Source organism: Schistocerca piceifrons, chromosome 4, assembly GCF_021461385.2.
Source record: "Schistocerca piceifrons isolate TAMUIC-IGC-003096 chromosome 4, iqSchPice1.1, whole genome shotgun sequence".
Taxonomy (NCBI): Eukaryota; Metazoa; Arthropoda; class Insecta; order Orthoptera; family Acrididae; genus Schistocerca; species Schistocerca piceifrons.
Genome location: NC_060141.1, coordinates 36,028,650 through 36,046,523, shown reverse-complemented (window position 1 = coordinate 36,046,523; position 17,874 = coordinate 36,028,650). Strand labels below are relative to the sequence as shown.

Below are 17,874 nucleotides of genomic sequence, written 5' to 3'. Positions count from 1 at the left end.
ACAAAACCCTAAACAGGTGCATCTTGCTATGTGCTAACACTGTTACAGGTGACGAAACAGTACCCCATCTAAGCAAAAACAAAAAGACAAGGAAAGGATCTCCGACCATATTTCTGGGGAATGAGGATGCTTGAACACTGGACTCAGTATGTCACGATTTGGAAATATTTAAACAAATAATTTTTAAATATTGATAGCTCCAAATAGAGTACCTACACTTTTATCATCCTCCACGTAACTCTGCATTGATCTGACAAACGAAAACCCACGCAAAAAGAGCGGCATGACAGCTTAATGTGAGCAGCTGAAAGAAATTTTTGAAATAAGTCGTGTCATAATTAGCTTCAAAGGATAAAAACAAAAAATATTCGTTATAGTAACTATTAGATGGAAATAAAACTACAACTAACAGTACTGTAATGAAGCGTTCCCGCAATGTCATTCACTAATAATCACAAGATTATTTATTGTATATGCAAGTATATACTGTAATTATTTTGTTTCCTACATAATATATTTCATTTTTGAGACATTTTTTTAAGCTAGATAGGATGAGGAGGGAGAAGGGGGTTGGGGAATGGGAGCTGGCTGTTGGCAAGAGATCTGCTAGGAGAAGAAGATTTTCAGATAGTTTTACTATTGGTGTTTACAATAGATATGACCAACTGTCAGAGTCTAGTGGAGAGGAATCTCTAGTAGCTGTAGATGTGGGAAGTATGCAGCAGACCTCAGTAGTTACTGTGCCTAGAACAGTTGCAAAGTCGAAGAGGAAGAAGAAGGTTCTGCTGTTAGGTAGTTCTCATGGCAGAGGTGTAGGCCAGCAGTTGCAGGAAGTGCTGGGGAGTGAGTACCAGGTCACCAGCATTGTGAAGCCTAATGCAGGGTTGGCTCAGGTGACTGTTAACACAGGGGGGTTATGTAGGGATTTTACTAAAGAGGATCAGGTGGTGATTGTGGGTGGGGCTGGTAGTAGAGTTGGTAGGGATGGGGAGTATAACATAGATGGTGACCTGGAAAAGATAGCCACTCAGACTGGCAACACGAATGTGCATTTCGTGGAACTGTTTCAGCGTCACGATCTGCCTCATCTTAATACAGCCGTCGGGCGTAATAACATGAGACTTGGGGGTGCGCTGATGACAGAAGGCATGAGTCACATTTCAGTGGTGTCGGTGGAGTCTATCAGCAGGACGGGTTTCACTAGACATGGCCTGCACCTCAACAGGTATGGGAAGGGGAGGTTGGCAAAGCTTATAGGTGACAGCATAGGTGGGGTTGGTGGGATCACTCATGGGAAAATTCCTGCAGTAGTGGGTGTTGGAGCTGCACCTTTTTTAGATTGAAGTCAGCTGATAGGTGTTCCTGCTTAAGGGAAGTCTCTCTAACAAGGGAATCACTTTTGACAAAGCTTAGGTATCCGAGTTATGAGGGAATTAGTATATTTCATCAAAATATACAAGGTATTAGAGATAAAGTTAGTGAACTGCTTATAGATGTTGACTCTGAAATTATTGGTATATCTGAACACTTCTTAAATAAGGAGGTAATTCAGCGGCTTCCTTTACCAGGATACAGGTTGGCTGGCAGCTTTTCGAGGAGCTCTTTGCGGTGTGGAGGAGTAGCCATGTATGTGAAAAACGGCATCCCATTTGAGTCAATTGATGTTTCAAAGAACTGCACTGAAAAGGTGTTTGAATGTTGTGCAGGTCCGGTTAAATTTAACGGAGCTAAACTTCTAACTGTTGTTATTTATAGCTCCCCAGACTCCAATTTCACAACATTTTTGTTAAAGCTAGAGGAGGTTCTTGGTTCACTTTATAGGAAATACAAAAAGTTAGTTATATGTGGTGACTTCAATATTAATTGTGTAAGTGATTGTGCAAGGAAGAGGATGCTGGTAGACCTCTTTAATTCATATAATCTTATGCAAACCGTATTCTTTCCAACGAGAGTGCAAGGGAACAGTAGAACAACCATAGACAACATTTTTGTTCATTCCTCATTACTAGAAGGGCATTCTGTTAGCAAAAAGGTGAATGGCCTTTCAGATCATGATGCACAAATTTTAATTTTAAAAGATTTTTGTGCTGCAACGCGTGTTAAATATAGTCATCAGCTGTTCAGGAAAGCTGATCCAGTTGCTGTAGAGACCTTTGTAAACCTTATAAAGGAACAAGAGTGGCAAGATGTTTATAGCGCTGATACAGTAGACGATAAATATAATGCTTTTCTCAAGACTTTCCGTTAGAACGTTTAAAACAGGGTACTAGCACAAACAGGCAGCCTGGGTGGCTGACTAGAGGGATAAGAATATCTTGTAGAACAAAGTGGCAATTATATCAAAACGTTAGAAACAGTCAAAATCTAAATGCAGCAGCCCATTACAAACTGTACTGTAAGGTGCTTAAAAATGTTATTAGGAAGGCAAAAAATATGTGGTATGCAGATAGAATAGCTAAGTCTCAGGATAAAATTAAAACCATATGGTCAGTCGTAAAGGAAGTTGCTGGTCTGCAGAGACAGGTCGAGGATATAGAATCAGTGCGTAGTGGGAATGTCCGTGTTACTGATAAGTCGCATATATGTACAGTATTTAATAATCACTTTCTGAATATAGCAGGTGAACTAAATAGAAACCTAGTCCCAACAGGGAATCACATAGCGCTCTTAGAAAAAAGTGTTCCGAGACTGTTACCTGAAATGCTCCTTCATGATACTGACAAGAGGGAGATTGAGTTAATAATTAAATCACTAAAGACCAAGAACTCTCATGGATATGACGGGGTATCTAGCAAAATACTGAAGTATTGTTCTATGTATGTTAGCCCAGTACTTAGCCATATCTGTAACTTTTCCTTTAGGAGTGGTCAGTTTCCTGACCGATTAAAGTACTCGGTAGTGAAGCCACTTTATAAAAAGGGAGACATTGATAATGTTGACAATTTTAGACCTATTTCTATGCCATCGGTGTTTGCTAAAGTTATCGAGAAGGTTGTATATACAAGGTTACTGGAGCATTTAAATTCACATAATTTGCTGTCAAATGTTATTTGGTTTTAGAAATGGCTTAACAACTGAAAATGCTATATTCTTTTTTCTCTGTGAGGTTTTGGACGGATTAAATAAAAGGTTGCGAACGCTAGGTGTTTTCTTTGATTTAACGAAGGCTTTTGACTGTGTTGACCACAAAATATTACTGCAGAAGTTGGACCATTATGGAGTAGGGGAGTAGCTTACAATTGGTTCGCCTCTTACTTTAAGAACAGAAAGCAGAAGGTAATTCTCCGCAATATTGAGAGTGGTAGTGGTGTTCAGTCCCAATGGGGCACTGTTGAGTGGGGCGTTCCCCAAGGGTCGGTGCTGGAGCCACTGCTGTTTCTTATTTATATAAATGATATGCCTTCTAGTATTACAGGTGATTCAAAAATATTTCTGTTTGCTGATGACACCAGCTTGATAGTAAAGGATCTTGTGTGTAATATTGAAACAGTAACAAATAATGTAGTTCATGAAATACGTTCGTGGCTTGTGGAAAATAATTTGATGCTAAATCACAGTAAGACTCAGTTTTTACAGTTTCTAACTCACAATTCAACAAGAACCGATATTTTGATCAGACAGAATAGGCATATTATAAGCGAGACGGAATAGTTCAAGTTCCTAGGCGTTCGGATAGATAGTAAGCTGTTGTGGAAAGCCCATGTCCAGGGTCTTGTTCAGAAGCTAAATGCTGCTTTATTTACCATTAGAACAGTATCTGAAATAAGTGACACTTCAACACGAAAAGTAGTCTACTTCGCATATTTTCATACGCTTATGTCGTATGGTATTACTTTTTGGGGTAATTCTTCTGATTCAAAAAGGGTATTTTTGGCTCAAAAACGGGCTGTTCGAGCTATATATGGTGTAAGTTCGAGAACGTCTTGTCGACCCCTATTCAAAAATCTGGGAATTCTGACATTGCTCTCACAGTATATATTTTCTTTAATGTCGTTTGTTGTTAGCAATATTAGCCTATTCCCAAGAGTTAGCAGCTTTCACTCAGTTAATACTAGGCAGAAATCAAATCTGCATGTAGAATGCACTTCCTTGACTCTTGTGCAGAAAGGAGTGCAGTATTCTGCTGCATCCATTTTCAATAAGCTACCACAAGAACTCAAAAATCTTAGCAGTAGCCCAAACTCTTTTAAGTCTAAACTGAAGAGTTTCCTCATGGCTCACTCCTTCTATTCTGTCGAGGAGCTCCTGGAAGAGCTAAAAAATTAAGCAAATTCCAGTGTTACATTCTTGATTTTCTTCATTTAAACTTACGACTTGTCACTTGAATATGTTTTTTTATATTTCATTTTATCTGTTTCTAATATCGTGTTATAATTTCATGTATTGACTCGTTCCATGACCATGGAGACTTCTCCTTAATTTGGTCCCACGGAACAATAAATAAATAAATAAATAAATTTTGTGTACCCTCATCGCAGAAAATTTTCACCTGTGATTACAGGTAGTTGGTGATAGCTTAGATATGTTGTTGATACCAGTGAGACTGTTTTATGTTGTTACATGTTGCGTATCGATGCATTTCAGATAACATCTTTATATACAGGAAAGATTTTTATATGACTTTTCGAAGTAGTACTGCTGTGAGTATTTCCTTCAAATAGTTGAAACAGAATATCTTGCAGATATAAAATTAATCATTAATAAACGTAGAAGTAATTGGGTCCTACACCAGCAACAGTTATGAAATGGCTTCTGAATCAAATATGATGTAGAACAACAATCGAACATATGAGAAAATACATTGTGAAGTCGACGCGTAAAATTTCACTCACCAAGATTTATTGATTGCGTATTAATTCTGCATTGATCATATATAAATATTATTTATAGAATCAAAGATACCAGAGAAACACATCTGATTTTTACAGGATTTAAACCTAAAGTCTTTACTGCACAGTCGCTACTTGTTTTTTCAGCGATGTTTTCATCAAAAGAGAGGGGCCAGTATAAAAGGCTGCGTTCACACTGCCGGCCGGGCCGGGCCGGGATGACGCGTACTGGCTCTTCTCGTGCCTAGCCAGCTCAGGCCGACGTGTAGTGCATTCACATTGCGCGCCGCGCCGAGCCGGGACGGCGAAATGGGGGAAAATCCACTTCTCCGATTTTCATGTTTCAAAAATTGTTAGCGGTATATAGGACTTCGCCACATCGTTTTATGAACTTATTTTTTCCTTAAAAGCGTTACTTACGTCGTGAAAAAAGAGAAAGTCTACTTTTCATTTCGCGTGATTTCTTAGTTTCGTAACGCTTCCCAACCGATTTCTAAGAAAGTATGCGGCTAAAAAATCTGATTTTTGTACACGTTGTAGCGTAACATCTTAACTTCGTATTGAATCATTTATCTTTCCGTATTTCTTAACAGTCATTGTGAAATGATGCTATTTGTGAACGTTGTGCACTTGATTTACAAATCTTGTAGTGAAAAAGTTATGTAGCGGGTAGCTTACTGTTAGACCCGTTTTAGACCATACATTGTTGGGAATGAAATGTAGCTAAAAGTACCAAAAAGTTTTTGAAATGATAATGATACTGATATCTGTCTCTGGTCTCAAGTAATGCGAGCTATTCAGTGGCGTCAGTGCCGCGTCCGCAAGCCACGGAGTTCGCGCGGTTACAGCTTGGTTTAGTACATGTACAGGTAGAAGTGTCAATGACATAGGTCTCATAAAATTTGGTGTAAAACTAATCACAAAAACAAACTGGAGATTTGTGATACGTTTACTAAAGAAACTGAAGCGCAATTCTGTAGTCTCGTTGTCTACTTTGACAGAAAAAATAATGGAGAGTTAATGATACTACTGTAGATCGACACAGATGTGCGTTTCATTGTTCTTCATTGTTTTTTTTTGGTCCTTGGCGGGCTGCGCTGCACTGTCAAGGTAATCCCCACTCTTTGGCTAAATGGCTGTTAGTTGCCGGAGGCCAAATAAATAAATTTAAAAAAATCCCCACCCTTCGACAGCTGACAAGCAAGTCAGTAGAAAACACAGCTGCAGTCAACAGTAGCTTACCCTTTAGCTAGTCTGTGCTGTCGTGTAGAACAATGTCTTCACTCTTTTTATTGGTATTGTTTTGACTCTGCAGTAACTCGTCGAGGATTGAAGTACAGAAGAACTAGGAGGTTATGGATTCATCCCATAAATAGCGACAGACATTTAGGAGAGTTTTTTTCTTTACATGAAGAACTTAAAAACTATCCTGAAAAATTTTATTCATATCACAGAATGAATCATAATACGAGGTGCATTCAAGTTCTAAGGCCTCTGATTTTTTTTCTAATTAACTACTCACCCGAAATCGATGAAAGTGGCGTTACTTCTCGACGTAATCGCCCTGCAGAGGTACACATTTTTCACAACGCTGACGCCATGATTCCATGGCAGCGGCGAGGACTTCTTTAGGAGTTTTGACCACTGGAAAATCGTTGAGGCAATAGCAGCACGGCTGGTGAATGTGCGGCCACGGAGAGTGTCTTTCATTGTTGGAAAAAGCCAAAAGTCACTAGGAGCCAGGTCAGGTGAGTAGGGAACATGAGGAATCACTTCAGAGTTGTTATCACGAAGAAACTGTTGCGTAACGTTAGCTCGATGTGCGGGTGCGTTGTCTTGGTGAAACAGCACATGCGCAGCCCTTCCCGGACGTTTTTGTTGCAGTGCAGGAAGGAATTTGTTCTTCAAAACATTTTCGTAGGATGCACCTGTTACCGTAGTGCCCTTTGGAACGCAATGGGTAAGGATTACGCCCTCGCTGTCCCATAACATGGACACCATCATTTTTTCAGCACTGGCGGTTACTCGAAATTTTTTTAATGGCGGTGAATCTGTGTGCTCCCATTGAGCTGACCGGCGCTTTGTTTCTGGATTGAAAAATGGCATCCACGTCTCATCCATTGCCACAACCGACGAAAAGAAAGTCCCATTCATGCTGTCGTTGCGCATCAACATTGCTTGGCAACATGCCACACGGGCAGCCATGTGGTCGTCCGTCAGCATTCGTGGCACCCATCTGGATGACACTTTTCGCATTTTCAGGTCGTCATGCAGGATTGTGTGCACAGAACCCACAGAAATGCCAACTCTGGAGGCGATCTGTTCAACAGTCATTCGGCGATCCCCCAAAACAATTTTCTCCACTTTCTCGATCATGTCGTCAGACCGGCTTGTGAGAACCCGAGGTTGTTTCGTTTTGTTGTCACACGATGTTCTGCCTTCATTAAACTGTCGCATCCACGAACGCACTTTTGACACATCCATAACTCCATCACCACATGTCTCCTTCAACTGTCGATGAATTTCAATTGGTTTCACACCACGCAAATTCAGAAAACGAATGATTGCACGCTGTTCAAGTAAGGAAAACGTCCCCATTTTAAGTATTTAAAACAGTTCTCATTCTCGCCACTGGCGGTAAAATTCCATCTGCCGTACGGTGCTGCCATTTCTGGGACGTATTGATAATGAACGCAGCCTCATTTTAAAACAATGCGCATGTTTCTATCTCTTTCCAGTCCGGAGAAATAAAATCGGAGGCCTTAGAACTTGAATGCACCTTGTGCATTTCAGTATGTGCTGCAGAACATTCAAGACAAAATTTAGAAACAGAACACAAATTTACGCAGATGTATAACAGCAGAAGAAAAATTGTGTATAACGATAAGGTAAGATTCGTTAGTACACACTTTTTGGTTTGGAGTAGAACTTTGTGCAGCATTCACTACCCCAAGAGTTGTGTTATATAACAGTGTGAGTGACGCCAAAAACTGAAGCAACAGCCTTAAACCTCAGGTGTGAGTTTATTGACGTTAAAAGGACTACATCTTCAAATGTGCTCATTTCTAACTCAAGGAAACGTCTTTCAGTCCCAGGTTGACAAAGTTTCGCGCTGTTTTCGTTAATGAACAGCACACATTATTAGTTAAATTTTTTGAAGTTGGTAACACGGGTACGTGGAGCCCCGCTGAGCAGCTCTTGTTTGCCCGCAGAGCGGCCGCCGCCTCCAGGGAAGCCCCGCCTGGTGCCGGGGACTCCCCACTCGCAGGCTGGCGTCGTCACCATCCGCTGGGACCCGCCGCCGCGGCACGGCGGGGCGCCTGTCACGGGTAAGTAGGAGAGGAGGGGAAGGGTCTCCCCCTGAAGCAGGGCTACCACCTGTGCTGCTACAGCTGCAGTCCTCCCTATCTCAGAAGGGGAAGGCCTCAGACACGGCCAACGGATTCGGCTCAGACTTGGCAGGTTGCTTGTGTACAATCTAAAACGAAGGACTCTTTAGATGTTTACGCTCAGCACCCTCCCGTTTTTGTGAAAATCACCAACCCAAATGTTATGATGAGCAATCAGCTCAAAATTGGCGCCATCGATAGAGACCTAATTGTAAATAGAGCATTTTTCATCATCAAGTATGGGGTCCGCAAACGCATACTTTTCCGAAAATCGAGGAAAGAAACTGCCACTTGTGTGCCCACATAGTAAACGGGTTTCGTCGAGAACGCCGATAGTGTTCGGTCAGAGGGTTCACTGCCCTCTGTAATAAAAAAAACTCAATGAACTGATGTACGATAAACGTGAATGGATGTCATGGAACGTCCGCCCCGAGCAAAAGCAACAAACAATAACGAACCAAAAATGAGATTTTAAAAAATAGCGCAACGCCAAGGTAACCAGTTGGGAAGCGCGAGGCGGAGAACCCGGGCTCGTATGTCGAGGAAACCTAGCGGATGTTATTCTTCTCGTTTGTATTTTCCCATATCTCAATTAATAGGGATAGAAGGGTTAATAAGGTAAGTTAATCAATGAGGAATGATAAAAAGCTAGGCAAATAAATTTCTCAAACCTCTTGGGATAGCCGGCCAGGGTGGCCGATCGGTTCTAGGCGCTACAGTCTGGAACCGTGCGACCGCTACGGTCGCAGGTTCGAATCCTGCCTCTGTCATGGATGTGTGTGATGTCCTTAGGTTAGTTAGATTTAAGTAGTTCTAAGTTCTAGGGGACTGATGACCTCAGACGTTAAATCCCATAGTGTTCAGAGCCATTTTGGAACCTCTTGAGATAGTAAACAACTAAAATGTTACTTCTGTTCACTTTACAATGAGGCTTCCAGTCACTGTTACGTGTCCTCACATTTATTCGAACAACTTGATGGACTGCGTACGTGAGGTTGTGCAATTCCCGCTGGGTTTCCAACAGCACGCTGCAATTCTGAAGCCTCACAACAAAATTTTTTAACCTGGCTATAGAAATAAACATTACACGGTTGTCACGCAGGTGTGCCGTTTGGCGGTATTACTTTTACCGTGAACATCGGTTGACCCTCGACATCTATAAACATGGTGTCATGCATTAGAGTATTAGTTTGTCCACCCCAGGAATCCTATATTAGACAAAACTTGTTATCAGCTCTGTAACCGAGGACCAAATGTAAACACAATTTTTCAACGAGTCGGTTAAGCGATTGACCTCTTCTGTAACCCGAGGACTAAATGTAAACACATGAAAACCTTAGGCAACAATTTTCCAGAGGTTGTGATGGCATATTGGGCCGTGTACGAACGTGTTAGATTTTTTTTTTTTTTTTACTACCAACTGCGACAAGCGTTCGTTTTTCTCCTTATGCGATAACGTGCGTCGAATGTTCACCTGATAGTCGCATAGTCTTTGATCGGATCACGTAATCAGGATTAGAACTGGTCATCAGTGGCGCCGTTTGCGTGACGAAACGAGCCGCCACTTCTTGTATATCTTCTGTATTTTCTACCTGCTTGTGGGAAACGTATTTAGTGACGTGCCACTGACGAATTTTATATTCCGATTTGACAGTCCTTGCCCAAGATAATGATGCAGCAAAAGTAAAATCCTTGTTGGCCGTATGCTGAAGCACTGCACCTGCAGCCCACTCCTGGAGTATTCTCGTTGTTACATTCTCGTAACGACGACGAGACTCGACAGATCGGTCGTATGTCCACATATTTATCGCCTGGTATTTTTCGTATCTTGTACCTCCTTTAACGATATCATTTTCCCACAATTTTAGGTCCTTCTTCCTTTTCAGGGCTGTTGTTGCTCCATTCTTTTACAGTGTTTGTAGGTTTCAATTTGGATGATTCCTGCCTAGCTCTACCGCCTTTACTTTTACTTCAAGGGGTGTAGCGCCGTAGTTCAATTGTTCAGTAACCGGTTCATAATACTCATCGGGAACAGATGAGGCACAGATTACTAGCGACGTGGACATTTCCAAAGTGTTATGACCATTTTGCGATTCACTGGTCGCGATATCTTCCATTGAATCACCTTCTGATTCGCCTTGATTGTATAGTTCTTCAGTATCAACAAAAGTCATTTCTTCGTTCGTCAGCTCCAAAAATCGCTCGACGATAGCCGCTCCTATCAATCTGGAACGCCGAGAAACAGAACTGCGTGTTCCCGGTAGTGCATTGACAATACATCTGTCTTACGACTCCTTTACAAACCAGAGCACAGCGTCCGTAACTTCCCGCTTGTGGTCTTCTGTGACAAGGTCCCAACTGCATATTTCAGCGCTGGTCGAAGGATATACATCCTCCATTATTCAGATTATGCAGCTGAAAGATATGACAAAACAAACAATAACTAATTACTATGGAATAAACAGAAAAGCTAATTACTACAAACGACATACAGTACAAGTCATATGTTACTTATGGAAGATCAGTGTATTCTTTCATAAAACATATTTTATTCGGCGGATTAACGACGAAAGCCGGCCAGGGTGGCCGAGCGGCTCTAGGCGCTACAGTCTGAAACCGCGCGACCGCTACGGTCGCAGGTTCGAATCCTGCCTCGGGCATGGATGTGTGTGATGTCCTTAGGTTAGTTAGGTTTAAGTAGTTCTACGTTCTAGGCGACTGATGGCCTCAGAAGTTGAGTCCCGTAGTGCTCAGAGCCATTTGAACCATTTGAACGACGAAAAATCATGACGTGTATCCTCGAGGTTCGCGGAGGCCTAATGACGGAAAACAACTCTTTCCGATTGACCCCTATAAGGTTCGTGCTGGACACCCTCAATCTTCGAGGTTCACAACTATGATACGGCCAAAAGGCAACCGGACAACATTCTGCCTCGTGCCTCGCTGTAAACAAGCGTCGCGCGGTTGGCTAACTGTGGTCCCACGTGAGGAATCCGCAGCACTCTTACTCGGAGTTATTTTCATATGACAAGACTTAAAAGTTTAGTTCTTTACTAATTCACGTCGTTTGAGAAATTAGTTTGCCTACCTTATTACTATCATTATTCCGTGTTTAGTTGCGTGCCTTACTAACCCCTTCTATCCCTATGAATTCTGATACGAAAAACTACAATAAAAAAAAATTGAAAACCGTACAGTTCCTCGAGATTCGAACCCGGGATCTCCACTTCCCGCCTTGACCGTTGCGCTATTTTCTTGTTTAACGTTAATCACTTTTTTATCTCAGTTTGTTCGTTATTGGTCGTTCTATTTGTTCAGGGCGGACGTCCCATGACGCTTGTTTAAGTTTATCGTTGATCCATTCATTTAGTTTCATTATTGCAGACGCCAGCTAACCCTCTGACCGAAAACGCCAAGCTATAGTGCCCGCGTTATCGGCGCTCTCGACTAAAAGCGTTTGCGACGTGGGTACATAAGAGGCAGTTGTAAATGATCCGTTCCTCGATATCTGGAAAAGTATGCGTTTGTGGACCCCATTCCTGATGATGAAAAATACTCTATTTACAATTATCTATCGATCCCGCCAATTTTGAGTCGATTGCTCATCATAACCTTTAGGGGTGATATTCACAAAAAGGGAGAGGGGGGGGGGGGGGGAGGAGAGGTGTTGAGCTAGCTGTTCGAGTCCTTTCTTTTTAGGTTGTACACAAGCCGCCTGCAATATTTTAAGCCGAATCGTTTGACTGTGTCTGAGGCCTTCCCCTTGTCAGTCGGTTATGGCACTGAGATCATAATGCCGACCTGCATCTTCTGTTCCTAACGTGTAAGTGTAATATAAAGTTATAATTCCCCCTCTTATACATACCATAAGAAACTTCCAGAATGAATTTTCACTCTGCACTGGCGTGTGCGCTCATTTGAAACTTCCTGACAGATTAAAGCTTTGAGAGTTGTTATCTGGCACACAGTTTTAATCTCTAAGGGATCCGTTTCTGTGAAAATTTTTCTTACGGAGGTAGCCGTTTCACAACACATAGCGGTGGCTGGGGAAGTTTGCCACATGTGTTGGTTGTCACACGTCCAAGTTGCTGCTGCTTGCCGGCCGCGGTGGTCTCGCGGTTCTAGGCGCGCAGTCCGGAACCGTACGACTGCTACGGTCGCAGGTTCGAATCCTGCCTCGGGCATGGATGTGTGTGGTGTCCTTAGGTTAGTTAGGTTTAAGTAGTTCTAAGTTCTAGGGGACTGATGAGCACAGCAGTTGAGTCCCATAGTGCTCAGAGCCATTTTTTTGCTGCTGCTTCCTAGAGCTCTAAACTCAAACCACAGTGTGCTTACAATATTCTGTGTAGCATATAAGCAGTGTATTGCCCCTGGTCACAGTTTCCTCCAGTTTATTGGCCTTTTGTGTTTTTGCAGCTGTGGGTATTCTTTTAGAAGTAGTTCGGTTATCATTGAATACCATTTACTTTCGTAACAGTATCTCCAAATTGAACTCATTCTCGGCTCTCAAATACACTTTATCCCAAGCTTCAACTATTTGGCTATAATTATTTGTATTTTGTTAGTAAAATTTAAAAATGTTACCATCGAAAAAGAAGTTTTATAAAATAAGCTGCATTTGGAGGCTAATATGGAACACTTACTTATAAGTAGAGACCGGATTATATGCATCATAATAACTTTAAAATATCGATGCAAATATGCATGAAGAATCCTTAAAAATACATGAAAAGTGTCGAAATATGCAAGATCAATAATAATAAACGTGGTAGTTGTTGTTGTTGTGGTCTTCAGTCCAGAGACTGGTTTGATGCAGCTCTCCATGCTACTCCATCCTGTCAAGCTTCTTCATCTCCCAGTACCTACTGCACCTACATCCTTTTGAATCTGCTTAGTGTATTCATCTCTTTGTCTCCCGCTACGATTTTTACCCTCCGCGCTGCCCTCCACCACTAAATTGGTAGTTACTGCGTGCATTATATCTCAAAGTCAAACCTGTGCATATCAGTTACGAGGAAGAGCGCCGGCCATGCGAAAAATCGGTATATTTATAACGCTGGTATCTTTTTCTCAGTACTTTCTGGTAGAGGTCAGGGTGGGGACCTTTCTGCGATTATTTTCTAAAAATTTGCAAAATGGGGACGCATACCGTGTTTCAAGATTGTTCCTTCTTTGTTATTGTTGCCGGTAACAAGCGGATGCGATGCGAGTGATTCGCAGTGGAAACAGTCGATATGTACAGGACCAACTTCGAGATATATCGCATGCATTGAGGCACGCTCAAGACTCCATAACATGTTATTTAAAAAACAACATACAATCATGATTTTTTCGAACAGCATTAACTTTTAATTAATACTATTAGACCCATGCATCATTTACAATTTATTTTACCTTTTGCTACTTTTGTAAACATAAACGACCCAGTACTGTTCCAAATGTTTGGTAGTAAGATTGTGTCTTCAGTCACTCAACACATTTATATAAGCAGAAAAGGACCGTTCTGTATCAAGTGAGGTAACTGGCCAGTATTTGAATTTGGGTGCTATGTTGGCTCTTATTGTTTCTCGTAAAAGTTCACCTGTCCCATTAATAAAACTATCAATTTGGCACAAGAGTTCAAAGACTGGGTTTTTGTTTAAAATGTTTTCAAACTTTTCTTTAAGTAACCTTGGGAATACCTCCGGCAATGAGGAGTTCACTAGAATAATTTTATTCATTAACTGAATAGACTCATTCAGCGCCAAATCTTGAGTTTCAAGCTTTCTAATACTTGCAGGTATATGGAAAAAATGAGTGCTAATCACAGCAACGTCTTTTTAATACCGGAATTATTAAATGCTTCCTTGCACTGGCAAACTGCCAAAGTATCTGCACTATTGAAGTCGTTTACTACTCCTCTAATTGCCTGGAAACGTTCATTGTTAAACAGCACAGCTTCGACCCACATACCCCAACGTGTTACCACTGATTTGGGAGGTAAAGGCACATTTGGTAGTTTTTCTTTGTAAGTCTTGATGCGAGCAGGAGCCTTTAGAAACACTTTGTTTGTGAATGAAATCAGTTTATTTAGATTTACAAACGTGGAACTTACTTCTTCAGCAAGGCGATGTACTCCATGAGCAACGCACGTCACATGAATCAAATTGGGATAAAATACTCGGAGGGCTTTTCCTGCTTTGATCATATAGGGGGCAGCGTCTGAAATAAACAGAAACACCCATTCATCTCCAGAAGATTATAGAAATATTTTTCTGAAACACTCATTCACAAATCTGGCCATCGTAGAATGATTTACTTTTTAAAGTTATTTTTAGGCCGCTAAATAGGAAGTTGGCTTTTCTTAAAAAGCACCAACAATTATATTTGCAATGTAACGGCCGCAAGTGTCTGTAGTTTCGTCAACTGAAACCCAGATAATACTGACCTTGAGTTCATTGCGTATTTCTTACAGAACATTGACGTTAATTGTCGGTATGTAATTTTTACGCAATCTTGATTTATCAGGTATATTTTGATTTAAGCAATGTTTGCACAGGAAGACTGTGAAGATAGGGTTTGTAAGTTTGTGAAGAGAAATATTGCTTGTAATGAATGCTTCACATAGATCCATGTTAAAGCGACTTTTTTGGTTACCTTTGGACAAATCCTTGCTATTGCAACGTTCTGTCTCCTTAACCGAACGATGTCTGGAGACAAACTGGACTCGCTACAGAGAATCACTGGGACATTCTGAACTACATCAAACGTCTCCTGGTTGTGAGGATCGTTTGGTGAATTATCCCAACTATTTTCTACTATTTTTCAACAGTTGCACAATGTTACTCTGTATCACCATTGAAGTTTTTGGGTTTTTGACTGAAGTGTCAGTTCAGGGTCAGTAATTGTAAGAATTTCGGGGATGAAGCTGATTATTAAATCTGTCATCGAAATTTATTAAGAAATTGAGAGAAAATCTCCCAAAACCAAATTCACAAAGAAATGATAGTTTGCTGTTTTCAGTGTAGCAAAAGTTTTGCTAGCGGTGATGAGAATGAATTAAAGCAATATCATCCTCAAACAACTGACGTTTCCTACGGTATAGCACCAAAAGAAATCAAAACCATGGCTTGTGACCTTTGCGTGGAAAATTTTATTAAATGTCTTAAATCTTGTCATATATGCTCGAGATCATTGATTTGCTAATTTTTTTTAAAAAAAAGGCACGAAACTCTTTTAATACGAAAAACAAAGGCCAGCAGCTTAGCAGGATTCTCGAGCTTCAACCGAACGAAAGTGGAATACTTTTCCAGTTATCTGACAACAGTGTACGGAAAGTATAATTTTCAACCTCATGAATTTTGGAACATGGGTGAACCGGGAGTTACTTCAGTGCAGAGCCCAGATGGAATTGTTGCTGACAGTAACGCTAAGGAAAAATGGATCCAGTGTATAGAATCTAACAAGGACGCACACAAATTGCGTGTTGGTACTCCAAGGCCAAAAAACTTTTCTACACATGGAAGCTGTGAAATACAAGGCTAATTATGGATATTTTCTTACATAATTACTTAACTTACTGTTTTAGTAACTAAATTTGTTTTAAATATGTGTTACTGCTTTATAAGTACCTCTATCTTTTGAATTTACATAGCGGGATAAAACATGTGAATTTCAGAGATGTGTGATTACATTCACGGGTTTAAGATAAACTGCTTTTGTGGAATAGACAGCTACAAAATTTCGACGTCGCTCCGTTGTACAAGCTGTTCTCCTTTAATGACGACAGCAGAGGAGCACATGAGTAGTATCAAAATATACTCATTGACTTATATACTCTTCACGAATTTAAATTTCAGAATTTGAATGGATAATGTGTTTCCAATTTCATTTTTAGTTGATATTGCCTGTTTGGAAATTGGGAAAAAGGTAAAATTTACAGAGCTACAGTGTCACTGGGGGTGTGTGATAACTTTCATAACAAAATTAGTCTCGTAGACTTTTATAAGGGTTTTCCTCAACATAAACCTCCTCGATTTTACAACTTCGCAGCTACGATTATATCGATGTTTTAATCTACATATCTGCGTAAGGAAGGTCTTTCCATAGTGAAGACAAAAAGAGCTAGCGACTGAGACTCATAGATACATTTCAACTTTAAAGTTTGTCTCCGAATTAGCTGTGCCCACAAAACGGTACCAAACATTGATGGTTTTGTGAAAAGCAAAATAAATAACAGTCATTCACATTTGTTTAACGTCTGAATAAAAAGGGCACTAGATACATTTTGATCCTAATTTAAATTTTGACCAGTAATGACATCGACCACAGGGCTGCATCGGCCATAAGAAATGTTGTGCTTCATCATAGAAATCTTAGAAAATAAATCCGCCACAAAATGCAGTAATGAGCCACCGTGAAGCGATGTACCTCTGTACACCGTGACATTACCGGCCGTAGCTTGGGATGCTGTCCTGATACCTCCCTGCCTCCTCACCCCTCACCTTCAGCCACCATTACTCACTGCGAGCCCAACTGTTCCTCACTGTTGAGGCGTGAGAAAGTGCCAGATCGGTTAACAGGGCTGCTCTGTGTTAGCACTTAACACTCCACCCACAATTCTTCAAAGAATCTAACTGTTATGTATAAAACAGCTACAAAAGTCTGGTTACCTTACCAATAATTTACTGTGTTAAATATTTCAAAATGAGCTTGTAAGTGAGAAGAAGTTTAGGGAAGCTTTAAAGTTATGTTTAAAGCTTGTTGAAAGTCGCTAAGTGCTCTCTTATGCAGTTGCTGACTGCAAGAATTGTTTTACTCTGTTAAGGCTTTAGCGCAAGATATCTTTTAATGAGTAGATTGTGATAGTATTTTAAATCATAACATTTGAGCAATAATTTTGTGAAATACTGAACACCAAATTTTTTTGCCCCTGGAAGCCGTTAGACAAGCAGTTTGCAACTGAGACTGTGCTGCATGAAGTGGGTTATCCGTTTAGAAATATGGATGATTAAACTCCGGTTGCTGTGTGGCATGTTAACTGTCAAACCAGCATAACTACACTGGTGTCCAAAATTAAAACAACGAACTGCTATTTCCCCGTCCTGTATCTAATTCACAATATAATCATATGTACTTAATGTGAATCGTGCTGTTGTTTCTCGAATGAGGCCACAGTTTAGAGAGAGAAACTGTCTTCCAGAGACAAGGACAGGGCCTACAATGTGTGACATCAGAAAGAGTAGAGCATTGCAGTGCAACTGGCATCTGATATCGAGGAAAGCAGTGGAAAAAGGCTGCAGCAGAGTGGCCTTTATTGTTGGAGCCCTGCTGTCTGTTTACCTACGGTGTGTCTTCAAAGAAGGGAACGTCAAGGGTGGAACCGTCAACATGCTACCCAGACCGTCAAACAGTGGGCAAATGCTCTTTTCACAGATGATTCCCGATTTGTTCTGGAGAGTGATTCTCGACGGACTCGCATCTGGATGGCATGTGGAATACAGTTTCATGACCCAAACTTTTTGGAAGGAGACCAATATTGATGAGGATCCCCAGTTGTGTGGGCCGGGATTATGTTGACCAGTCAACCCCTCTTCGTGACTTAAACTGCTGTCAGGTGCCGTGAGGAGATCTTGGGATCTCATGCGCCGTTGTTGCGAGGTCCTGTGGGCCCAGAC

General features: G+C 41.0%; 1 protein-coding gene across 1 annotated transcript in view; it reads left to right on the top strand.

Annotated features, from left to right (window-relative positions):
* Window positions 1–17,874, top strand: part of LOC124795574 — a 261,713-nt gene that overhangs the window by 80,324 nt on the left and 163,515 nt on the right. The window contains exon 2 of the mRNA XM_047259646.1: window positions 8,042–8,158. Coding sequence (XP_047115602.1) covers window positions 8,042–8,158 — 117 coding nt within the window. The remainder of the gene's footprint in view (window positions 1–8,041; window positions 8,159–17,874) is intronic.